General features: G+C 42.0%; 1 protein-coding gene across 2 annotated transcripts; it reads right to left on the minus strand.

The window, feature by feature from the left end:
- Positions 1-528: 528 nt before the first annotated feature.
- LOC116978886 (sorting nexin-12) lies at positions 529-25,992 on the minus strand. Of its 2 annotated transcripts, none has more exons than XM_033030146.1 (5): positions 25,520-25,992; positions 9,178-9,273; positions 8,004-8,128; positions 3,640-3,742; positions 529-1,897 (listed from the first exon to the last, which is right to left on the minus strand). In XM_033030146.1, exons 1-4 carry the CDS (start codon positions 25,685-25,687, stop codon positions 3,640-3,642), a joined length of 492 nt encoding a protein of 163 aa, XP_032886037.1. In that variant the 5' UTR covers positions 25,688-25,992; the 3' UTR covers positions 529-1,897. The 2 variants fall into 2 exon arrangements, with proteins under 2 accessions (XP_032886037.1, XP_032886036.1); XM_033030145.1 differs by having other exon boundaries at positions 3,652-3,742; positions 25,520-25,991.

Below are 25,992 nucleotides of genomic sequence, written 5' to 3' on the forward strand. Positions count from 1 at the left end.
CTGCAGTCTACATTAGAGTTCTGCACTGTAAATCTGATGGTGTTCAAGCATCAAATCTAATGCAGTCGTCAAGTTACCCAGTGTAATACAACACTGATAATCTGCTATCAATTGTTCAGAAATCCTGATGGCCTGGCATCGACCTGATTTACTGAGAACATGGGGCCAAGCACCTTTGAAGCTTACTGGGTTTACCTGAAAATTATACTGCTGCACCACATTAAAATTCCCAAAGGTCAGCAGATTAAATGCACAAATGCCATGGAATCAACCAAACCATTATATTATTATGCAACATTATATCCAAACAATATTGAGATTCAAATTTAAGAATTAATGACACATTTTTTGACGGGAGGGGCAATTAGCCCAACCCCAAATGCTGGCAATCATTGCTAAATTGTTCATACGTTCATGTTCTAGGAGCAGAATAAGGCAATTCAGTTGCAACTCAAAACGATGGTTATCATCAAGAAAATTACATTACGTTAATTCATGCATAACAAAAATAAAGCCCGACACAAATAGTGATTTTTACAGTGGTTTATTATGAATGCAATAAGTGGACACATCTGTTAGTTCAAGAGAAAGCTGCTTAACATAGTAAGAGTAATCCTTTCTCAGTGACACACAAAAGGCATCTAAATAAAACCAATGTAATAGTACAAAGTGAATTTACAGAAAACTCTGCTTTAAGTGTCGAATAGGTCAGGAGGACACATTATTGGCAACAATGCTGAATACAAGATTCAACTGTCAGCTCCTTATGCCAGTTTATCCACTAAACAAAAATCAGATTCATTTCTGGTTTCTGGAGGGAGAGACAGATTGCATTTTGCAATGATCTTTGGCAAAGATTCTCCTAGAGCATCACCCCTACACCGAGAGAATCAATCTTCAAGTGCAGAGCATATTGTACATACCCATTCATAGATAGGATACAGAGTTATACATCTAGTTCAGTATTCCCAGAAGTATAAACTGAACAGTCCCAATGTATTAGTGCATTTGTTTCAATTACTATTCCACACCCAGCTAAGAAACTGGATATCCCAAATCCATTTGGTCCCAAAATATTATGCACATCTCCAACTCAATGAACCAAAAATATAGTGAATGGTTTTCTTCACTCCTCCCTTCACCCTGGTGAAACAGGAAAGCTCCAGGCTATACATAGGTCACTGCATTTCAGCAATCTCCAATTTGCCAGCAGCTTGGTCTGCCTCCTTGGCCTTCAGGTTCATTCATTGCTCCAAACCAACCGTGGCAACACTCTATTTTCACTTTTGGGTCTACATGCGGAAACATTGTAAACACCAAGGTCTTAATAATGGGTTATCCCCCAAGCTGGGGCAAATATTGATAGAAGTATTTGCAATTGGACCATGAAATAACAGGCTTCACACATTACAATCCACAAGGAAAAAACAAGCTTCCCACAACAAAAGGCAATTTCAAATGTTATGAATACGTCCAAAATAGAGGGCCCATTTCAAAGTAAATCAGCATCAATTAGGTCACTGAACTGCCTTGGCTGATAAATATTTGAAGACTTTCCTCATGTCCCACCCCATTTGTTAAACCTTTCCTTCGATAACTGTTGAAATTAAAAAAACAACTGTTCCTCAATTCAAAATGGCAGGAATACAAATGGTATTGCTAAAGATCGCTACAGCAAAAACGTTGATGCACAAGTATCGAGTACAAGCAGTAAACAGGATAGAAGAACAAATTAAGGTCAGAAAAGATGAAAGAGCAACAAGACAGCAGGGCAGCAGATTAACATTGAGACTAACAACTGTAATTGTCTTCAGGTCAACAGCCTTTCCATCCAAAGCGCTGCAGGTGACTCACATTTGCTTCCCTATTAGTCTTTAGAAGTCCACTTACAAAGAATCTGGATTTTAGGGGTGGGGTATAGAGGTAGGAATAAAAAAAATTGGCAGTTTAATAGTAGGGTATTGACTGCAATTAACACGAGCACCCACCAAGCCCACCCCACCAATAACTTTGTACAATTTATAAACTAGTATTGCAGTTTAAAACACTCGACTTGAATTGCAATAGGCAAAGAAATTAACTGGATAAATAGCCCACATACCATTTTAATTTACCGGGGTCTCCAAAGTTAAACAAGTGTATCACAAGGCCACAGGACTGCTCAGTTTTAAATAAAGCCAGTAATCAATAGGCGATGGATATTTAAGGAGGTGTCCGTGTTTCTTTTGCAGGGCTTCAGAATTAAAAGCACATTGTACCAGTATATTGCTTAAGCATTCATTCACATCATGTACTAGAAGAAAGAAAAGCTTTAAACCATCTCAAACCAACTGCAACCACCCTCAATTTTTATATTAAGAATAGTCTGTGCAGAAGTTGAACTTTCTTTAATGTGCTTTATACTTTCCTGGTTTAAACAAAGAAAAAATGTGGGAGTGCAATCAAGGAAAGAGCACCAATTTTGGAAGAGAAACCAGAAATCAAACTGATGCACTTTGGAGTCAATGGTATGAATCAAAAGTTAGATTTCACAACCATTTCTCAGACTTTCTTGCCAACATCAGGCATACTTCCAGTAGTCTTCAATTACTTCAAGCCCGGAATGTTTTTAAACACTTTGGAGTGTTTAAACAAGTGGTATTAGAATATTTGTTAAGTCACTTTGATTGAGAAGTTACCAAACAATGTAATTTCCCAAGATGTTGAAGTTGTACCTCAAGGCTCATATACAGCTTATGTACATTTTTCAATGTGTAACACTCACCAATTACACAAAAAAATTGCAGCACATCTGATACTTAAAATCCTTAAATCTCAGACAAGGTACTATTTCCCAGAACTTGTTTTGGGCTGAAAGGGACCAAGATAAATAATGTTCAAGGATATGTTAGAACATATTAACCTTCTGATAAAGTAGTTTTGTAATGTACAAATTAACAAATGTTATTGATAGGCAAGGGCCAAGCCGCAAACAATTACGGCAAACATCTTGTGGGCACAGGCAGTTAACAGTTTGCAATCTGTTCCAAGAGGACCCTTTACAACTCCATACAAAACTATTAAGTGCATCACGACAGAAAACGTTGGTGAGGGAAATTGGAGAATATATACTCGAGATCAGTGGAGTCTACCAAGTTACCTTGAAAATAAAATCTTCAGAAAAAGACCTTGGATTCTTCAGCAAACTGTTCTCCAGCAATATTGAAAATAGCAAACATTTCACAGGGCACACAAGTTTAACAGGGTACAATATGAACAACTATTTTATTCAAATCAAGCCTTATAAAACCTATAACGTCTATTTAACACCCATGTGATCTGTGAATTGAACTTCAATGGGGTCATTTCATTCAACAGAAACCATGGACTTGGTAGAAAATGTAACAGATGGGAAATGGGAAGCCTCAATAATCTGAAGTTTACAGCTCAGGTGAAACCATGAGCAAGAGTCCCAAACTACAGGGCCTACACTTATTTGTAAGAACTTGGGAAAGTACAAGGTTTTAAAAAAAATGAAATCATAGGTGTTATTTTGAATTGTTTAAGTCAAGACCAGTGATTACAAATGAATACAATTTGTGTAAAAGTGTAATTCACTATAAGTGGGGTGGTTGGAAGAAGTCAAAGCACCCAGCTGACCTATTGACGTACTTTGCCAGGTACATAATTCCTATCGATGCATTCGTCTTGCAAGAACATGTGGAGGCAGCGTTCATTCTGGGCCAGTGGATGACCTGCAATTCTAAAAAAAAAATTAAGCAATGTGAATTATGAATTAGGAGTAGGCTACTCAGCTTTACAAACTTGGTTGAACACAGATCATAACCACTAATTTGTCTCCCTATGAATACAGAAACCTCTTTGTATTTAGCCCAGAGACACATTTACTTTTACAGAATTTCATGCCATATGCCAAGTTTATCTTTTCCCCATTGAAACCAACCCTGCATTTTACCCAGTTTAATTTTTTTAAAATTCCCTTTTAAATCCATCATGACACTTATTTAAATTATAGAATATCCTACAATCAACCTCATGCAAGAACTCACTTCCAACACAACCTGTAAATGTATCTTGCCGTTGTCACAACGCAACTACGCTATTTCCTAGCAATGAAGACGCTATTTTTTACCCAAAAATATGGCACGGAAATTTACCTGCGTCTTGGAGACCAAAGGTTAGGTTGTTAGCCAAGAAAGATAGACTTGGCTATCCCTCAGTACAGCAACATCAAGAACGATGTTGATGTATCGACGGGTCGATGGTGGAAAGGGTCAAGAACTTCAAATTCTTGGGCGTGCACATCTCTGAAGATCTCTCCTGGTCCGAGAACACTGATGCAATTATAAAGAAAGCACATCAGTGCCTCTACTTCCTGAGAAGATTACGGAGAGTTGGTATGTCAAGGAGGACTCTCCCAAACTTCTACAGGTGCACAGTAGAGAGCATGCTGACTGGTTGCATCGTGGCTTGGTTCGGCAACTTGAGTGCCCAGGAGCAGAAAAGACTACAAAAAGTAGTAAACACTGCCCAGTCAATCATCGGCTCTGACCTCCCTACCATTGAAGGGATCTATCGCAGTCGCTGCCTCAAACAGGCTGGCAGCATCATCAAGGACCCACACCATCCTGGCCACACGCTCATCTCCCCGCTACCTTCAGGTAGAAGTTACAGGAGCCTGAAGACTGCAACTTCCAGGTTCAGGAATAGTTACTTCCCCACAGCCATCAGGCTATTAAACTCAACTCATACAAAACTCTGAACATTCATAGCCGATTATCTGTTTATTTGCACTTTATCTATTTATTTATTCATATGTATATATTTATATAATGGTATATGGACACACTGATCTGTTCTGTATTATTCATGCCTACTATATTCTGTTGTGCTGAAGCAAAGCAAGAATTTCATTGTCCTATCTGGGACACATGACAATAAACCCTCTTGAATCTATCCCTCATTGCTGGCAGCTGATGGGAAGTGGTTGTAAAGTGCGAAGTTGCAGTAAAAGTACAGCCCCGCTGGTGGGGGGGGAAAGAGTTATTTTCCAGCGTGTGGGGAGTCTGGCCCGGGTCAGCATGGGCAGGAGTATTGAGAAGGAGGGTGTCGGGGATCATACCAACAACTCACTCACCGCTGCTGCGGCGCTACGGGCGCAGAGCCACTGCATTGTGGCCGGGGAGGAAAGTAGCTCGAGTGACTGCGAGCGGCTGCCGGGACCAGACAGCGGAACTGGCCGCCACCTCAGCTCCGTCTCGCCGGCCTCGCTCATGTCAGCCGCTTCCTGCAAATCCTTAAATTCCAACTGCCGCAGGGAGCAGGACATGGCCTCACTTGCTGTGCTGGGTGACACAGCATGGCATTCACTGTCCTGTCCGTGTCTTTCAATAGCAAAAATCATAGAGCGGAGCGGGTCAGCAGGCGATGGATAACAGGACAGTGGGCGGTGGAGCTTACTCCTGTGTCAGCGCGAGTAACCTCAATTCAGAATCAGAATAGTTTATTGTCAATTGAACATAAGTTCAAATGAAATTAAGTTTCTGCAGTCATAACACAAACAAAAAAACAAAAACACACAATTACACAATTCCACACAAACATCCATCACAGTGAATCCCCAATCACTGTGCTGGAAGGCAAAAGTCTTATCTCTTCCCCGTTCTCTGTGCCCATTCCTCTCCCGCAGTCAAGCAGCCAAACTGCTGCATCGAGCCGATCGAGGCTCCTGATGTTAGAGCCCCCCCCGGTGGGCGATGGTAAGTCCCTCGGCCGTTTAAGCCGCGCCGGGCAATGTAAGGTCCCGTTCCCGGTCGATTTAAACCCAGGTCGATTCCGGTTGGAGGCCGCAGGTCCCACGATGTTAGGCCCAACGACAACGGAGACTCGACAAGAAAAAAGTCGGGACCCCGTACAGGGAAGAGATTAAAAAGTTTTCCCCACCCCACATGTATACAGCTAAAAATAATATAAAAACTAAAACCAAGACATCCACTTAACAGGACAAAAAGGAAAAAAAAGACAGACGGACTGCATTGGTCCCTTGAACTAGTATTGTCTTAAGATCACAACTGATTCAACTTGTTTTTCTCCACCTGCCGTCACCCTCCACCCCCACCCACTCAGTCATTCAGAATGGTGAAGATCTGGAAGCCTTGGACAAATTGAATTGTTACTCTTTATTTTATTTTTATTTATTTTTGAGCGTGAGAAATTCTATGGCCCGTCAGCCTTTTGTTAAAATTTAGCAACTCAAAATGGGGGCACGTCTTCGACGCAGGTGCGTCTTCATTGCCGGGAAATACGGTACTTAAGTCTAATGACTACTTCTGAAACATATAATCCAATTGCTGCTAATTCTAGGTTTTTGGTATTACAATGATCAAAGCGACGTAACGTTGCAATATCATATCAATTGTTACAGGCAAACCCATCCGATTTCAAATATCTTTTTTAAAATGAAATTTGTTATAAGTCACCAAGAAGCTTCTAATGCATGGTAGACACAAAATGCCAGAGAAACTCAGCAGGACAGGCAACATCTCTGCAGAGAAGGAATGGGTGACGTTTCGGGTCGAGACACTTCTTCAGACTTTTTCCGCATCCAATACATGCCTGTACTTTCACAGAAACAAAGCCCACAAATACCTGGTGCCACAATTATTAAAAATTATTAGTGCCCTGTGGTCACACAAGACCATAAACATCATGCACCAAGTGACGCGTCTTTTGGCAAGGCAAAACAGTTCTATCAATTTCAAGGGAGGAATGAGACAGAAGGGCAGTCACGGTGGTACAGCGGTAGAGTTGCAGCCATACACAAATGCAGCCTTGGAGACCCATGGGTACCGACCAAGGGTGCTGTCTGTACGTGGGTTTTCTCTGAGATCTTCGGATTCCTCCCACACTCCAAAGACGTACAGGTTTGTAGGTTAATTGGCTTGGTGAATGGAAAAATTGTCTCTAGTGGGTGTAGGATAGTGTTAATGTGCAGGGATCGCTGGTCGGCGCGGTCCCGGTGGGCCGAAGAGCCTGTTTCCGCACTGTATCTCTAAACTAAGAAAATATTATCCACTTGCCTGGACAAGTGCAGCTCCAACATTAGAGAAGCTCAACATTAAAACAGCTTCGTGACTGGCATCCTATTCACCAGCCCAAGAATTCACACAGGCCACCAATAGCATTCAGCATGTATAGCCCACAAAATGCACTGCAACTATTTGATTTGTACGGGTGTCAGGGGTTATGAGGAGACGGCAGAAGAATGGGGTTAGGAGGGAGATTGAATTGTGGAGTAGACCGGATGGTCTAATTCTGCTCACAGATGCTTCCCGGAATGCCGCCGAGAAGCTCCACCTCGGTGCCTGGGTCGGCACCACGGAGACATCTGCTGAGGACCAGGCAGCGATAGTGGGGAGTGCGGCAGTCAATGAGGGTGGAGACCGACAGACGAGAATGGACCATGTGGAGGTGAGGATGCTGCCATCGGGGAAGATAAAAGAGAGGGTGTACAGAGGAACAGTGGAGGAGAGGAACAGTGGGGGACTACCGTAGGAGCAGGGGGTGTACAGAGGGGGTGGGGGGTGAGAACAAAGGGGGACCTGGCACGGATACTTTGCAAGTAAAGAATTTCACTGTAACTTGTCGCATGCAACAATAAAGCATTCATTCATTAATTCTATCATTTATGACCGTATTAAATATGTGCCTTGGTTAGACCTGCCAAAATCTACGAGCACACTCAGATATATGCCCAAAATTACTTGCATGATTTCCTCCAAATCAAACAACCCAATTTGGAAATATCACTGTTCCTTCGGATTCAGAGTCCAAATACTAAAACTCCTCATTCAGTACTGTCTCCTGAAAGACTGCAGCAAATCAAAAGACTCAAGTGTCTTTGAAGGTAATTAGTGATGGGCATAAACACTGGTTTATTGTTTCAGTTTCACTTCACACAAATTTTAGGATTTCTAATTGGCAAAATTAGTCAATAAATTTACTTGTTAATGAATTGTTCTAATCCAACTCTTCTTTCTTCAATAAAAGACTCTTCAAAAATTCCTTCATCCATTCTAAACGGAAGCTGTCGTTTCAAAGCTTTTCCGGGTAATGGTGGCACAACAATCTGCAGCAAATAAATATTAGACACAACAATTTTTTAATTTACATAAATATAAAAGCCAGTTCAGACAAAGTCAAACTTTAAAATAAATTGTTTCCCACATTCCTGGTACAAATTAGAAAATTAAATATGCAGAAATTTAAGGCAATAATCTGAAATATTGGCAAATCCTTCAGTGCTTTATAATCATCACCTTGTCAACTAAACTGTTCTAATGTCCCTATTCTGACAAAAGGTCAAATATCCAATGCAGTGTAGGCATAAGCCAACAAATACAAATAAGCCTACAAAGGTCAAATATCCAACCGCGTAGGCATAAGCTTAGGGGCTGTGGAACAGCATCCCCCTTCCCATCAGAACTGCCCCCTCCATCGACTCTTTTAAGTCAAGACTAAAATCTTATCTATACTCCCAAGCATTTCCTGACGTCCACTGAGCGAGGGCTATATGTATATATGTATGTAGTTTGTTTGTTTATACTATTCTTATAACAAATGTAAAGCACTTTGGCCAACGAGAGTTGTTTTTTTAAATGTGCTATATAAATAAATGTGACTTGACTTGACTTGACTAGGGAGCTCCAGATCAAAACTATAGCATTGCTCACTTCAACCGTATTTATATTGCCATGGCAATGAAAGACAGTCACATATTGTAGACTGTCATCTTGAAGCAGATGCTCCTGTAAAATAATCAAGTGATCCTTTAATAGCTAGATGCAGCTCTATGGAGTAAATTCACCAAGTGGTCACTGGACAATCACAAAATGTAATAGTTAGCAAAAGTCTTCTCAAATGCCACTGTTCAAGGCATGGTCTTAATATTAGTCATGGTTGTAAAATTGCACTCATCTATACAATATCTTAATTAAAACGCACCAAATTTGTAAATTGGTTTTCAAATTAACTGCATTTATACCAATTTTATTGGAAGTGGATAGTAGTGTTTAAAAAGTTGATGATTACAATGTAAATAGAGTTCAAATGAGTAAGCCATTGAGATTTAGAAACCAATAGATGGGTCTAAAGCCAAATCTTTCCAGTGTCATTTACCTTGCTGTCTCGCTCCAATTCACTTTTTAACCATTCAAAGTCGCTGTATCGTCTGCGCACGCACGAATCTTTCATCTTAAAAATAGGGAGATTGGTCTGCAAAAAGGAAAAATTTTGCGCTTTTAAGTGCAATGTAGTTCTGTGCACATACAAAACAAAGCTCCTTAAAGTTATTCACAGGTTTTATAAGTATACCAAACCTTTTAATAAGGTTCAACTCTGACCCCTCAACAGAAGTATGAATTGCAATTTCAAAATTCCATCGTTATTAAAGTAGATGCTGAAATTAAACAGTTTGTGCTGTGTAACTACTGTATGACTATCTGCATTTGAAAAGGCAGGGACTGATTAGGAATAATTAGCTGGTGCTGGGTAAACTTTGTCTCAAGAATTACACTGCCTTTTTTTTTGAAGAGGCAACTAAGAAGATTAGGGGCAGAGCAGTAGAGATTGTCGACATGGACTTTAGCAAGACTATTGACATGGTCCTGCGTGGTATAGGCTGGTCTGGAGGTTAATGTACAGGGCTCTCGCTTAACTTTTTTTCCCTGTTGCCAGCCGGGCAACCTCGGCAGCTTTTATTAGGTTGCCAAATCACAGTTTAGGTGGTCATTTAAAACGGCTTGCATGACGCGTGCGATAATGTGTTCGGACGAAGTGCGTAGTTACCAGTCGGAATTATGGTCAATGAAGCATTCAAATAAAGTCACAAACTAAACATATTCACCAAGCAAGACATGATATATACCACAACGACATGCAGCAAAATTACAATACTCATCTCTTTTTACACGTTGCAATGAATGCAATTTCTATTATCTCTTTCCACTTCCAAACAAAATATGGTTATACAGCGTATGATCAACCTCGGTGAGACCAAGCGCACGCTTGGCGATCACTTCGCACAACACCTCCACTCAGTTCGCAATAACCAACCTGATCTCCTGGTGGCTCAGCACTTCAACTCCCCCTCCCATTCGGAATCTGACCTTTCTGTCCTGGGCCTCCTCCATGGCCAGAGTAACAGCACCTCATATTGTGCTTGGGTAGTTTACACCCCAGCGGTATGAACATTGGCTTCTCCAATTTCAGGTAGTCCTTGCTTTGTCCCTCCTTCCCCTCCCATTCCACAGCCTACTGTCTCCGCCTCTTCCTTTCTTTTTCCCGCCCCCCACCCCTCCCGACATCAGTCTGAAGAAGGGACTCGACCAGAAACGCACCCCATTTCCTTCGCTCCATAGATGCTGCCTCACCCGCTGAGTTTCTCCAACATTTTCGTCTACCCATTCACGCAAGTTCTGTTATCCCACTTTCCTCACCCACTCCCTGCACATTAGGGGCAATTTTACAGAGACAAGTTAACCTACAAAGCCAATGCGTCTTTGGGATGTGGGAGGAAACCCACACGCTTGCAGGGAGAATGTGCAAATTCAACACAGACAGTGCCCGAGAACAGGATCGAACACAGATCTCTGGCGTGTGAGGCAGCAAGTCCACCAGCTGTGTCACTATATTTTATTTTCCAACCCACAAAAAATTATACGTTGATAACTTTGGTTACTAAAAAAAAAGAAACTATCCATTTTCAGTCTTAAATCTCTAAGTGACGCTATGTCCCCCTTTACAGCTACTGTATGTTTTAATTCAGTTCAAGGCAATTGGGGCAGTACATTGGCCATAAAGTTGCTGCCTAAAATTGCCAGAGACCTGGAATTGATCCTGAATATGGGTGCAGTCTGTATGGAGTTTTGCTTTCTCGTTTATAACATTGTTTACAGAGTACTATGTTTACATATTCTGTTGTGCTGCTGCAAGTAAGGATTTCATTGTTCTAACTGGGACGTGAGAGAATAAAACACTCTTGACTTACGTCGCTGATGTGTGGGATAGAACTAAAGTACGGGTGATCGGTGGTCGGTGTGGGCCGAAGGGCCTGTTTCCACACTGTATCTTTAAATTAAACTAAAACCACTAAAACCAGAGGAAATGTAAAAAAGGGTTTCTACCCGAAACGTCACCCAATTTTTTCTATCCAGAGATGCTGGCTGCTCCATGGAGTTCCCCTGCACAATTAAAGCATGGAATAGTCTTCACCCTACCATAGTTACCAACCAGACGCAACTAAATATAAGGTAGCTTTTTTTCCCCAAGAACCCTTTTTTGCTTAAGTCCAAGTCAAGAGTCAAGAGAGTTTTATTGTCATGTGTCCCAGATAGGGCAATGAAATTCTTGCTTGCTGCAGCACAACAGAATATGTAAACATAATACAGAATAGGAGATAAAGTTTCAGTGTGTCTATATACTATCGACCATATCTATACACAATAAATAAACAGATAAAATGCAATAGGCTGTTATTTTGCAGAGTTTGGAGTTTGGTGGTGGTGGGTCCACCAATTTAAATTCCATTTGGAATAATTTTGGAGGATCAGGAAACCAAGAAGCAAGAGTTACTCCAGGGAGTTACTGCAGCTCCAGGGAGTGATTCTGCGTTGTTTTTCAGCGGTCGCGGTGAGGCAGAGACCGGACAGCAATGGCGGCCAGAGCTCCCACAATGCAAAGGGAGGGAGAAAGTGGCCGACGCCGACCAGTTGCCGTGACGACGACCAATGATGTGCTCGGCGGCCGGCCGTGCCGAGCGGAGACCCAAGGCCCGAGCCGAGAGTGAAGGCCGAGCGCAGACCCGAGAGCTAGAGCCGAGCGGAGACCCGAGAGCTAGAGCCGGGAGCTAGTGCCGAGAGCCGGGAGTTATTGCCGAGAGCCGAGAGCTAGCGCCGAGCGGAGACCCGGACGGCGGGTGGGTGGCCCGGTTGCTTGCCAAGCCGGGCAAAATGGCATGGCTTTTAGTTTGCCCGGCGGGACTGTAAGTTGCCATTGGCACCCGGGCAACCGTTAATTTCGAGCCCTGGTGTATGGGTTCCACAGTGAGCTAGCCAATTGCATACAAAATTGTATTTACCCTGCAGGGCAAGGGTTTGTAATTATAATTAATTTATTAGCCAAGTATGTAAATATACAAGGAATTTTATTTGCCAACAAGTCACACAAAAAAGCACCAGGATACGTAACCACATAAAAATGGCACATAGACTTAAACAGCCACCACAACGGCGTGTGAGAATCCCCAGGGCACACTAAGTGGAGACCCAAAACCATCAGTCCAATGTCCATGGCCACACACACACACGCTCCTTCACCGTGATGTGACCAGAGTTGTACCGACTGCTCTCACTCTCTCTGCAGCCCCTGTCCACCGAACATTCAGAATACCGTCACACTCCCACTAGACTCTGAGACCACTGCACTCACGGCACTCCCTCAGCAGTACAAGCAGCACGTCCATCTTGTTATGTCGGTGACCTCACATTCCCCTCTGTGATGGAAGGCAAATAACTTATACCTTCTTTCTTCCTTTTTTCCCGCGATCAGGGCGGTCAAAGCTCCCACGATTCGGGCTCTCACAACCAATCCCCAACAAAGGGACCGCCAGCTCCACGACGTTAAAGCCGCAGTGCAGACGGAGATACCATGAAAAGTCACATCTCCGTCGAGGAAAGAGATAAAAGAGGTTCCCACGCCCCACATAATACAAAAACTAAAGGTACACTAAAAACATACAAGTAAACACAGACCAAAACAGCAAACAAATAAAAAGACCAGACAGGCTGTTGTGTTTGCAGATTGGAAATGTATGGCTAGTGGTGTGCCACAGGGATAGGAACTGGGTCCACTTATTTGCAAAGCATGCAAGGATTTGACTGAGAATGTGGATAACATGATTGTTAACAATTACACCAAAATTGGTGGGGTATTGACCAGTGAAGGTGGTCAAAGGTTATAATAGGATAAAGATCAACTGAGAAAGTGGGCCAAGGAATTGCAGCTGTAATTTAACATTGACAAGTGTGAAGTTATACATTTTGGACAGTTAAAGCCGGGCAGTACATATGCAATGAATGACAGGACACTGGGGATATAATGACAGGACATTATAGAATATTGACTTAGGGGTACTTATACATAGCTCCCCGACTGTGGCAGCACAGATGGACACGGTGGCATATGATACATGTCTTCATCGGACAGGGCATTGAATTAAAGAGTTGAGAGACTGCCACTGGAATATTGTGGTTGCCATATTGTAGCATGTGATAAGTTGCTAGAGGATGCAGAAAAGATTTGAAGATGTTGCTGGAACTAACAGGCTTGTCACTTTACAAAGGTCTTTTGTAACTTTGTCAGCACCAAAACATAGCAATCTTTGTGTACTGCTGCATTGAGGTCTGAGGTACGGGTGAGGTTTGTGGCTGTGTTGTATGCAAGAGAAAGCATTTCAATGTACCTAGGTACATGTGGCAAAGTATCATTGAATCATTGAGTTACAAGGAGAGAATGGATACACTGTGACCATTTTCCCTGCAGTTAAATGGCGACGCAAAAGAGGTACCGTAGGAGTTTAAAAGTCACAAGAGGCGTGGTAAGTTGGATGGTCATGATCCTTGTCCCATGGTCAGATGGTCACACACACTATGACAGAAGGTACAATGACAGTGTTCAAAAGACACTTGACATGTTTAAGTTAGAGACACATGGGCTAAATGGTACTACAGCAGGAAGAAACCTTGGTTGACATGCACAAGATAGGTTGAAGTGCCTGTTCTGTGCTGAATAAATAATTATGACTGATGAATCACGGTTGCTACACGAGAACTCTTTGAGGCAATTGGTTGCTTGCCATGTTCAATAAAGGGGATGCCCAACTTGGGCGACCTAATCTAACGATGTTACAAAACTTACCTTCAGCTGCGCTGCAGTTCTGCCACTGGCCGTGCGTGCGACTTTGGCGCCTTTGAGGGGGTGAGGGCCGGATTAAAATCCAGTTTTGTACTACCGGAGAGGGATTTCCTCGGGCTGCTAACTGCTGAAGAAAAATCGATCGGACTTCCGTTCCCGAACCTTCTTAAAAAAATTATTTATTTATTTTAAATCGCTAGACCATTTAATAATTAGATTAAAATAAAAAACGACTTCTAACGCCCTCAATACCTACAACGTGACCGATCACAAGAATGGGACAAAACAAAGGGCAAGTCGTTTATCTATATTACTAAATCTCTGATCTTGACCAATTTGACCCACTGTGCTGCGATTTCCGACAGAACGCCGTCCCCTACGGCCGTCATTTTTGGCCACCTCGCTCAGAGCCCCTCTCCGCCTTACGGGTGCGGAGGATTTTTCCCATCGATGAAAAATCAGAGAGATATTAATGTTTTTAAAAAATTCACCATTCCCTCTGCTGCCCCTGCTGGAGGGAGGGGGAGGGACTGTAAAACCAGAAAGTGGTGTGCCTCACTTAGTCTATGCAAGATGGATGAAGCCAAGGGTCACGTCTCTCTGAGCTCTGAATAACACTGAACAAATGTCTACACAACTGTGAGTACCCTTAATGTGGTTCGAAAATGAAAATATGGTTTGTTTGATGTAAAAGGCACTGTCTGCAAATAGTTGTTTGGGTGCTTTGGCTTGAAGTTGAAAGGCACTACTTACTGCAAATGGTGGCTTGGGTGTTTTGGCTTGAAGTTGAAAGGCACTTCTTACTGCAAATGGTGGCTTGGGTGCTTTGGCTTGAAGTTGAAAGGCACTACTTACTGCAAATGGTGGCATGACGTTGAAAGGCACTACTTACTGCAAATGGTGACTTGGGTGCTTTGGCTTGAAGTTGAAAGGCACTACTTACTGCAAATGGTGACTTGGGTGCTTTGGCTTGAAGTTGAAAGGCACTATTTACTGCAAATGGTGTCAGGCGATTTGCTTGAAGTTGAAGCACTACTTACTGCAAATGGTGGCTTGGGTGCTTTGGCTTGAAGTTGAAAGGCACTACTTACTGCAAATGGTGGCTTGGGTGCTTTGGCTTGAAGTTGAAAGGCACTACTTACTGCAAATGGTGGCTTGGGTGCTTTGGCTTGAAGTTGAAAGGCACTACTTACTGCAAAGGGTGACTTGGGTGCTCTGGCTTGAAGTTGAAAGTCACTACTTACTGCAAATGGTGGCTTGGGTGCTTTGCTTGAAGTTGAAAGGCACTACTTACTGCAAATGGTGGCTTGGGTGCTTTGGCTTGAGGTTGACAGGCACTACTTACTGCAAATGGTGGCTTGGGTGCTTTGCTTGAAGTTGAAAGGCACTACTTACTGCAAATGATGGCTTGGGTGTTTTGCCTTGAAGTTGAATTGCACCATTTACTGCAAATGGTGGTTTGGAGCTTTGGTTTAAAGTTGAAAGGCACTACTTACTGCAAATAGTGGCCTGTATGTATTGGCTTGAATTTGAAAGGCACTGCAAATGGTGGCTTGGGAGCTTTGGCTTGAAATTGAAAGGCACTACTTACTGCAAATGGTGGTGGGTGATTTGCTTGAAGTTGAAAGGCACTACTTACTGCAAATGGTGGCTTGGGTGTTTTGCTTGAAGTTGAAAGGCACTACTTACTGCAAATGGTGGCTTATGTGCTTTGGCTTGAAGTTGAATTGCACTATTTACTGCAAATGGTGGCTTGGGAGCTTTGGCTTGAAGTTTGAAAAAATCACCATTCTCTCTGCTGCACCTGCTGGAGGGAGGGGGAGGGACTATAAAACCAGGAAGTGGTGTGACTCACTCACTCTCTGCAAGATGGATGAAGCCAAGGGTCACGTCTCTATGAGCTCTGAATAACACTGGACAAATGTCTACACAACTGTGAGTACCCTTAATGTGGTTTGAAAATGAAAATATGGTTTGTTTGAAGTAAAAGGCACTACCTGCAAATGGTTGTTTGGATGCTTTGGCTTGAAGTTGAACGGCACTACTTACTGCAAATGGTGGCCTGGATGTTTTGGCTTGAAGTTGAAAGGCATTACTTACTGCAAATGGTGGCTTGGGAGCTTTGGCTTGAAGTTGAAAGGCACTACTTACTGCACATGGTGCCTTGGGTGCTTTGGCTTGAAGTTGAAAGGCACTAATTACTGCAAATGGTGGAGGGTGATTTGGCTTGAAGTTGAAAGGCACTACTTACTGCAAATGGCGGCTTGGGTACTTTGGCTTGAAGTTAAAAGGCACTACTGCAAATGCACTTGCTTCCTGTTTGCACTGTATATTAATTTAAGATAAAATGCTACCATTTACGGCTGTGATTTTTGGCCATCTTACTCAGTCCCCCCTCCGCTGAGCAGGTGCAGAGAATTCTTCCGATCAATGGAAAATAAAAGTGTTATTAATGTTTAAAAAATGTTGAGAATCTCTCTCCTGTCAATCATGCCTTGAAAGCCACACCTTTTCCAGTGGGAGGGGGTTGGGTTATAAAATCTGAAAGTGTGGGTGTGACTCAGTCTCTGCAAGATGGGGGAGGGAGAGGTCATGACTCACTGTCTGAGCTGTGAATCAACTGAACACACTGAATGTCTACTGAACTGTGAGTTTGGTGTTTTGTGTGGTTTTATGGTGGTTTCACCCTGCATGAAATGGTATGAAGCTGCATTTGAATTTGGTGGCCTTCGACCCTGCTTGAAGTGGAATGAAACTGCACTTCAATTTGGCGGCCTTGCATCCTGCTTGAAGTGGTATGAAACTGCACTGAATTTGGTGGCCTTGCACCCTGCTGAAAGTGGTATGAAACTGCACTTGAATTTGGTGGTCATGGATCCAGCTTGAAGTGGTATGAAACTGCACTTGAATTCGGTGGCCTTGCACCCTGCTAGAAGTGGTTGGAAACTGCACTTGAATTCGGTGGCCTTGCACCCTGCTCATAGTGGTAAGAAACTGCACTTGAATTTGGTGGCCTTGCACCCTGCTTGAAATGGTAGCAACATGGATTTGAATTTGGTGGCCTTGCACCCTGCTTGAAATGGAATTTCAAGGAATAGTCATGAGTCAACTGCCAGCCCACCAGCCGTGAGTTAGCTGCCAGCAGATCAGGCTTGAGGGACTGAGCTGCCACCCCAAGAACCCATACCAGCACTCCAGAAAGCCCCCCCCCCCCCCCCCACTGGCCACCAATATTGGAATTGGTGGAGAGGTGGAATATTGCGTCGGCGGACCAGCCCTCCCGTGTGAACATGGGTCATAGTCCCACTTAGTCTAGTTTTACATATAATCTGTTTCTTGGGATGGCTTTAATCTAATTTTACGTTGCGAAAATGTTATTTGGGCCCCATATGAACCGCCAGTGTCTTTCCTGCTGTTATGGGGTTCAAATTCACCGCAAATGCAACGTTTCAATCGATCGCGTTACAGAAGCAAGATGATTAAAATGCCCATTTTTTTTGGACATTCATAAACTGTCTAAATTGTTTATATTTTGTGTTATTCTCTCTCCATTATCATTATTTTTAAACTAAATATTCACAACAGTTTGAGTCACATGTATTGTACAAAAAACAATAATTTTGATTCATTTGAGTAGATGTTTCTGGATTAATTTATGGGAATTAAACATTAAATTCCTTCCATCTGGCATATAAATTCATGACAGTGAGATTTAAAAATCATGTTATGTTGTGAATTCTTGTGTGAATGGGATTAGTTTGTTATTTGGATACTTCGGCTATTTAAAAAAAATTATCCTTTTCTTAAGAAATGGAATCTACAGGCCATTCTTAATGAGAAAGTAGTGGGCAGAAAGGCATGTCATGCATGGTTTGAAAAGGAAAAACTTGTAGTTTACAATGCCAAAATTGAAAAGTTGAGGAAAAACAAGGTGTACAGAGTTGCTTATTGGTTACATTCTGAGGAGTATGATGATGCTACTGATTATGATATGCCAATGTACCAGCTAGCAACTGATCTTCTCCATAAAGACTTGGTCTATTGCTAGAAATTGTAATTTATTTACCCATCTGTTACGGATTTACAGCATATAATACAATAATATTAAAATTCTAATCTTGAGAATATCACATTTTTGAATTTTCAAGGCAGTCTGGGTGTTTATTACTATTTCCGTCACAAACTTCTTTTTATGCTTTATCTGGGTGGAGAGGGTGGGGGGTTGAGGGGGGAGTGGAGAAGATGGGGGGGCGTGGAGAAGGGGAGGGGGGGGCGTGGAGAAGGGGGGGGGGGGAGGGCGTGGAGAAGGAGTGGAGACACTTTTAATAAGTATAATAAAGTTTAGCGGGCATAGGTTTTCCTTGGTCTTGAAAACTCCAATAAGCCAATTAAAATGCCTGGTCAGCGAAGGAGATTGCCTACGGCTGCCCTCGACTGCCTGTAACTAAATAGCGACCCCACTCCACTGCACTACGAGTTAAAAAGAACCCTGTAACTAAATAGCGACCCCACTCCACTACGAGTTAAAAAGAACCATGCCGACCAAATTTTACTTGCGGAAAAATTTTCTGCGACCTAGCTGAGGCCACGAGTATTCGGGAACTTCCCTCAAGCATGAAGGAGAGTTCCAGCGACCTCATTGGACCTCCACGTGTCGACCATGCTGCGAGTTTGAAGGTCTAAGACACTCTTCTAAACTCGCAGATTAGGTCGCCCAAGTGGGACAGCCCCTTTAGTGCTCCGATTCCTTATTATTGACCATAAAATTCAGGCAAAGGAAATCCTTGCCAAGGATTGCTGGATAGTTTTCTTCAATGAAAGGAAACACCAGCAGAATAAATCTCGACCATAACATTTTGCTGGAAATTGCTGGCATTGCGGATCATTAAGCTGAGTGATTACAACTATTGTAGGACAGATCCATACAAATACACCAAGGTCAAATTATGGCAGGAAACCGTTCAAATTTACATTAAATAAATTCTTCCAACAAAATCATTTCCATAGATACTAAAAGTTATTTTGGTATGCAACTCTAAATTTATTTCATCTCCCAAGATGTAATCTGTCAAAGTTTTCTGGAGCTATTGATAAGCCAGTAATCATTGATTTTGAATAGGGAAAATCCTTTAAATTTAATTATTTTCCCATTTTTTCTAGCATAAAACACAAAATTAATGTGCGAAGGAGGAACCTGCAAACCTGTCCACAATTTCAATTCTTGGATTCTCTAGACAGTCACAAAAGATTGTATTCACAACCCAGACTGCAGCTTAACAAAATCTCTATGTGCAAGAGTACACATTGTTTTTAATCTATTGATAAGGATAAACCTTTTTCCAGTCAGACTGCAAAGCCTGTACTCCAATCACTCAGACAACTAACACAATACAAAGTGGAAATTCAGTTGGAGTATAAAATAACACTTCAAGTTGATTCAGACCATGAAGAATTAAAAATTACTGCACAACAAATGAGGAACAGAACAAATATCAAATTGAAAAAGGTTTATTAAAGCATTAGCAAATTAGAGACATTTCAGGATGTTTGAACCATAATGATAAACAGCAAGTCACCAAGTCAAGAACTGGATTTCAAAGTCCACGAGACCCATGTTAAATATATCTGCAATTAAACATTGCTACAACAGTAATTGAAGAACAATTATGATTCCTCCACACTCTTCTTGCCTCCATGAAGCAAATATATTGCAATCAACACAGAGCTGGGTGATGGAGTGCTGGATACAAGGATTCATGAATACATTTAAAAAACAGATCAACCTGATTTTAAACAACTGGCAAAAGGGCTGAAATGAATTATTTGAGTGGTAGGAAAGGAGGAAGAGAAATAATACTATAGACTATTTTTTTAATAAATGGAAATGCAAGACATTTGTTGTGACTTAAGACAGTCAATGCAGTCCTCAAATCATTTCAAATAGTCTCCAGACCCACAAATGATCCCTGGGTGAAGGACATATCCTTAACCAAAAGACAAATTAAATAGACTTACAAACTCTCAACTGAAAGTTGATGGACCTTCCAGCTTAACACAATTCAGATTATTTTATAAATGCACTTCTAGCCTGATAGGACAGGGAGCACATTTACAATAGCTAGTAGTCTAAACATACAAGCAGGTCCAAAAGATTTCAACAAATCTCTACAGATTAGTTTGACAAAATTGTCTGGATCATGAGGGTCTTGCATACCTAAACTAGAACTTCTCTAACCCCATGACATCATCACAAAGTATCACAACATTAAGGAACCAGAAAACCTTTGAATGCAACAAACAGAAAAGTAAACTGAACATTTCAAAGCAATATGCACTTCTGAAATTACACAAAATAGTATTTTAGAAATTCAGACACATAGGACATTGTTAAGCACCACACATCTGTAAAGCGAAATGAGAATGCATCAGGAAATCTGACTCAACATACCCTATTGATTGAAAAAAGTGCTGAAGTAACTCAGCAAGTCAAGTACCATCTCTGGAGAACGTAGATAGATGATGTTTCTGGTCAGGACCTTTCTTCAGACAGTCCTTCAATCTGAAGTAGGTTCCCAAAATATCACCCATCCACATTTTTCGGGGATGCTGTCTGGCCTGCTGGGTTAACTCCAGCAGTGCTTCTGCAGTCCCTTGCCTCTCCTGTTGATAGCCGTCTCATCAACCTACGATATGTCACCTGCAAATTAGCATCATTCTCCAAATAAAACAAATAAAGTTTTTGGCCAATTGAACTTTGCTCCAGAATGAGTTACAACTGCAGGGAAAAAATTAAACCAAACCAGAGATAGAATGTTCTGCACTTTCCTATTTACTGTCCTCCGTTCTAAATCACAGCATAAATCCCCCCTTCCACAGGACATCAGAATTGTTCAAAGCTGAAATAGCAATACTACTCATCAGCTGATATTCACTGCATCTCATGAAGCTGTGGCCAGACAGTACCTCCAAATGTGCACCCAACCAAAAGATAAAGGGATGCAAGCTCAAACCATTCTGGAGTTATAAAGAAGACTTACAAACTTGGTCAAAATTAAATTGCCCATTGAGGCCATCAAAATGAAAGGCAAATAAATATAACAGTTCAATCATCTGAAATTATTATATTTTCCACATTAAAAAAAGTGGAAACAAGTGCCACATCTACAATCCTCAACTCAAATACAAGTAGGGCAGTATAGTGGCACAGCTCAGAGCTGCTGCCTCAGTGCCAGAGAAGAGTGTTCAATCCTGACTTTAGGTGATCTCTGCATGGAGTTTGCATGTTCTCCCTTTGACTGCATGGGTTTGCTCCAGATGTTCACATCTCCTCCCACACCTCAAAGAGTGCACATTTGTAGGTTAATTGGCCTTTAAATTGCCCCTAGTGAGTGGGGAGTGGACGGGAAAGTGGGAATATACAGAACTAGTGTGAATTCGTGATCGATGGTCAGCATGGACTCAATGGGCCAAAGGGCCCCATTTTTCATGCTGTATCTCTGCACTAAACAATAGAAATACTATGTACGAACTTGACAACTATCCTGCCCTCTTTCTCCAATAAGGCAAGCACCAACATTACATATTCCCTGTCATTCCTGATTCTGCTCTGGTACCAAGATTTGTTACCTACTAAATCTCCATCTTAAATCAAGATGAAACATTTAGTAGATTTACCAATATTTTCTGCACAAATGCATTTGCCACAAGAATAGGAACACAAGTACATCTTGGTACTTGTTCCCCAGATCTTGGAACATTCCCCAGAATTAAATTTACAGAAATAGCTTCAGCTAAGTATCATGCAAGTTATAAAGACAACGTTATACATTAAGCTTCAGCCCAACTCACCTAGGCCAACCAAGATGCCCCATCTAAGCTAGTTCAGTGTGCCCATTTGCCTCATATCCCTGTGTAGGAAAGAACTGCAGATGCTGGTTTAAATCGAAGGTAGACACAATATGCTGGAGTAACTCAGCAGGACAGGCAGCATCTCTGGAGAGAAGGAATGGGTGGTGTTTCGTTTCAAAACGTCACCCATTCCTTCTGTCCAGAGATGCTGCCCATCTCGCCGAGTTACTCCAACATTTTGTGTCTGCCTCATATCCCTTCCAGCAAAATACAATTCTGATTATCTAAACCTCTCCACCTTTCCTATCCATGTACCTGTGCAAGCGCCTTTCAAATGTAATTGTACCTGCCTCCACTATCTCCTCTGGCAGCACATTCCATATACCCACCACCCTTTCAGTGGAAAAGTTTCCCCTCAGGTCATATTCAATCTTTCCGTTCTTACCTTAAACACATGCCTGTTGGTTCTTGACTCCCCTATCCTGGGTAAAGAACTCCTTGCATTCACCCCATCTATTCCCCTCATTTGTCTGTACACCACTACCTCAGCCTCCTGTGCTCCAAGGAATACAAACCTGGCCTGTCCAACCGCTCCCTAGAGCTCAGCCCTCGAGTCCTAGAAAATTAATTGGAAATCTTTTCTGCACACCTTCCAGCTTAATGAGATCCTTTCTCTTGCCAGGCGACACACAAACTGAACACAGAACACTATACGCAGCCACACCGACATCTTGTACATTTGTAATACAATGTGTAGTAAGGTTCCAACTTCTATACTCAGTACCCCAACTGATGAAGACCAATATACCAAAAGCCTTCTCTGCCATCCTATCTACCAGTGACACAAGTTTCAGAGAATATGCATCTATACTCCTAGATGCCTCTGCACTACTGCACTACAATTCACTGTGAAGGTACTGTACTGTTTTGATTTAAAGTTACAATTTATAGAAACACTCCATTTAAGGTAGGGCTTAAAGTCGTCTGCCACCCAGGTGTATCATATTGATTAAAGAAATATTAATAATAAGATTGATCTAGCAAAAAAAAGTCAAGAAATGTAAACTTAATTCTTCTACCCATACCATTCAGAGTGCTTCACCACTTTTGTACAGTATTCAAACAATTGATTAGTTTTAAACATAAGATATTAATGATTGCACTCATTTTCACGGACATTTCTACCAGAAGCTTCACGTGCTCTATTCAATTTGTATTCTCTCAACTTCACACTAAGAATGGCCACACTGCCTGTGGAGGTAAGTGCACAAGTTTGAATTGCAAGTCAATCCATTAAGACCAACCAATTATTTTGTCATACATATTCATGTCCATCCATGTGCAGGACCAGGATGACCTGTTCTGGACACAGCACATAGATGTAAACCGAAAGGTGGACTACCCTCTACTTCCTTAGAAGTAAAAAAATAATTAGCATGTCACTGAATACTCAAACGTCTACAGATCCACTGTATGAAGTATCCTGACCGGTTGCATTATAGCCTGGTACAGCAATTCCAATGTACTCTACAAGAGGTTGCAGAGAGTGGTTGACTGAATATGTGTGTTTATGATTGTGTTTATAGTTTGTTTGGTTGTTTGTTTGTTTGTCTTTTTGCACAAAGTCCGCGAGCATTGCCACTTTTCATTTCACTGCACATCTCGTATGTGTATGTGACGAATAAACTTGACTTGACTTGGCCCCAGTCCATCACAGGAATAGTCTTCCCTACCATCAAAAGCATCTCCCTCCACAAGAGGCTGCCCAAGGCAGTGACATTTATTATAATGTATCCTCACAATCTGCTTCATGCCCTCTTCTCCCTGCTACCATTGGGGAGGTACAGAAAGTTGAAGTCTCACTTCACCAGGTTCAGGAATGGCTACTTTCCTACAATTGTTAAGTCTTGATCCAACCTACACAACTCTAATCCTACCTCAGTACCAGTACCTACAACAAACTAACTTTCTAATGGTTGACCCCCCCCCCCCCCATTGCCCCCATAAAGCCTTATCTAAATATTGTTTTTTCAACTGGAGAATTCCTATAAGAGAAATTACTGTGTACTTGCAACTTCACAATCCTCATCCCTATAAAGTTGTCAGGGTCTGAATAGAAAGACTATTAAAAATGCACACTAATGTAATGCTCAGGTCAGCACCTCAGATTGCCATCCTGATCTTAACAACAAGGTCTCCAGTATAAATAGACAAAAAGTTGTAGTAACTCAACAGGTCAGACAGCATCTCTGGAATAAAGGAATAGGTGACATTTTGGGTCGAGACCCTTCAGACAGAGTCAGGGAAAAGGGGAAACAAGAGATATAGAACAAATGAATGAAAGATGTGCAAAAAAGTAATGACGATAAAGGAACAGGCCATTGTTAGCTGTGTGCTAGGTGAGAACGAGTACAGACAATGAGACTCAACAGGACGACTTTGAAGCTGGTACAACTTGGGTGGGAGAAAGATGGAGAGATATCCTTGTTTGAAAAAAATTATGAAAAATTCGACACATTTGACAGTAAGTTTAAGAAAGGAAATCACTTGTAATGCAACATCACAAGCTCATCAGAAATATCAGGTATACAAACAATTCTTGCAGACAACCATATAACCATTATATGGTTATATGGTTGTCTGCAAGAATTGTTTGTATACCATTATACAAACAATTCTTGCAGACAACAATTTAATTTTCTGACATAGTAGATCATTAGTATTTTTTCTTGCTGCAGAATAGCATCCAAACTGCTTATCCAACACCAATGTGTGGAATTCACATTTTATTTGGTTAGTTCTCCACAATAGAGCTAAATAATATGCAAATTATGGAGTTTTACAATTTCATGTTTACTTAAAAAATAAGATATTACAGCATAAATTGGGACAAAAAAATGTTTTAAAGAAAGTTCTTAAGACAAACATGATATCTGTCTTCAATCAGACCATGCACCTTCCTCAACATTGTAAAGACCACCACAATATTAAAAAATTAGTTTCCAAATGCCATGGATTTTATTTTTAATTTAAGTATTAACTACCAAGAAAAATTGCTTCCCCAAACCACCTTCCAAATAGCTGCCATGAGAAATATAAGCTCCCTAACCAAATGTATCCATCCATAAAAAGTGATTAGAAAGGCTAAACAGAAACATAGATTCAATAATAAGAGCCTGTTTGCTCTTTCCCGAAATTTTGTAGCTGGGGCGAAGAAAATCCATGGAAAAGTTAAAATGATGAATTCCCTAATTTTCCTAAATAGACAATCCCACCTGTACTGTAAACAAAACGCCTGTGGATCGATTGGGTAAAATTGTGTAATATTGTGTAAACAGTGTTGAATGTCGGATGGGGTTTGTAAGGATCATGTATATTTATTTCTCAAATAAAGTCTATTTTGAATTTTTAAAAATATTTAAATTAGAAATAACACTCAGGAGACTGCATTTCTTTTTAAAAATGCCAAACCAAACCACACAGTGCACTAATTTGCTGCAAGGGCCACCTTACCGTGACTGCGGGGGTGGGAAGTTACCAGAGGTTTATCCCAAAGGAAGACATCTATCTCTCCCGCTGAGGGGAGAGACAGACTGGACACCATGATCGGGTGGAGCAGGCCGCGGCCGCAGCCTGGAGCTCCATTTGCAGCCTGCGCCTGGCCGGCGAGAGCAGAGCAGGGCAGGGACCAGGTACTCACCCTCATGCGGACCTCGTAGGTGGTGTACTTGGTCCTGCCCACGCCGACGGTGTGCGGGTTGAAGATGTCGATCTCCAGGAAGTTGCTGGGAGGCCCGTAAGCATCGTTGAGATCCTGCGGCTTGCTGTGCAGCCGGCGGGTGTCCGCCACCCCGAGTGCCTCCGCCATCTTACCGCCAAGGCGAAGCAACTTTGGTTCAAACCCCGCTCCGCTTTCCTTACGGCCAGCGCGCGCGCGCTCACTCACAGGCGTTTAAAAACGCAAATAATTGTCAGCGTCCACCCTTAACGATTACCTACTCTGCTTTCCGCACATTGGGGCGGGCCTATCCTTCCAACCCGGGATCGCGCATATATCATTACCTACGCCGCACTGCTACACTGGGACATGGATATTCAGCATACAGGGTGACGCGTTCAAGCCAGCTGGGGAAAGTTAGGTATTCGGGTTACAGGGTTTCCCCGCACTGCGTC

The sequence above is a fragment of the Amblyraja radiata genome, chromosome 12, assembly GCF_010909765.2.
Source record: "Amblyraja radiata isolate CabotCenter1 chromosome 12, sAmbRad1.1.pri, whole genome shotgun sequence".
NCBI lineage: Eukaryota > Metazoa > Chordata > Chondrichthyes > Rajiformes > Rajidae > Amblyraja > Amblyraja radiata.

Excerpts from the sequence above, each read along its gene's own strand:
- LOC116978886 (XM_033030145.1), bottom strand. The coding sequence starts at position 25,687 with ATGGCGGAGGCACTCGGGGTGGCGGACACCCGCCGGCTGCACAGCAAG. Across the intron at positions 9,274-25,519 it reads CCTACGAGGTCCGCATGAGG|ACCAATCTCCCTATTTTTAA; the intron begins GTGAGTACCTGG and ends TCCTTTTTGCAG. Across the intron at positions 8,129-9,177 it reads AATTGGAGCGAGACAGCAAG|ATTGTTGTGCCACCATTACC; the intron begins GTAAATGACACT and ends TATTTGCTGCAG.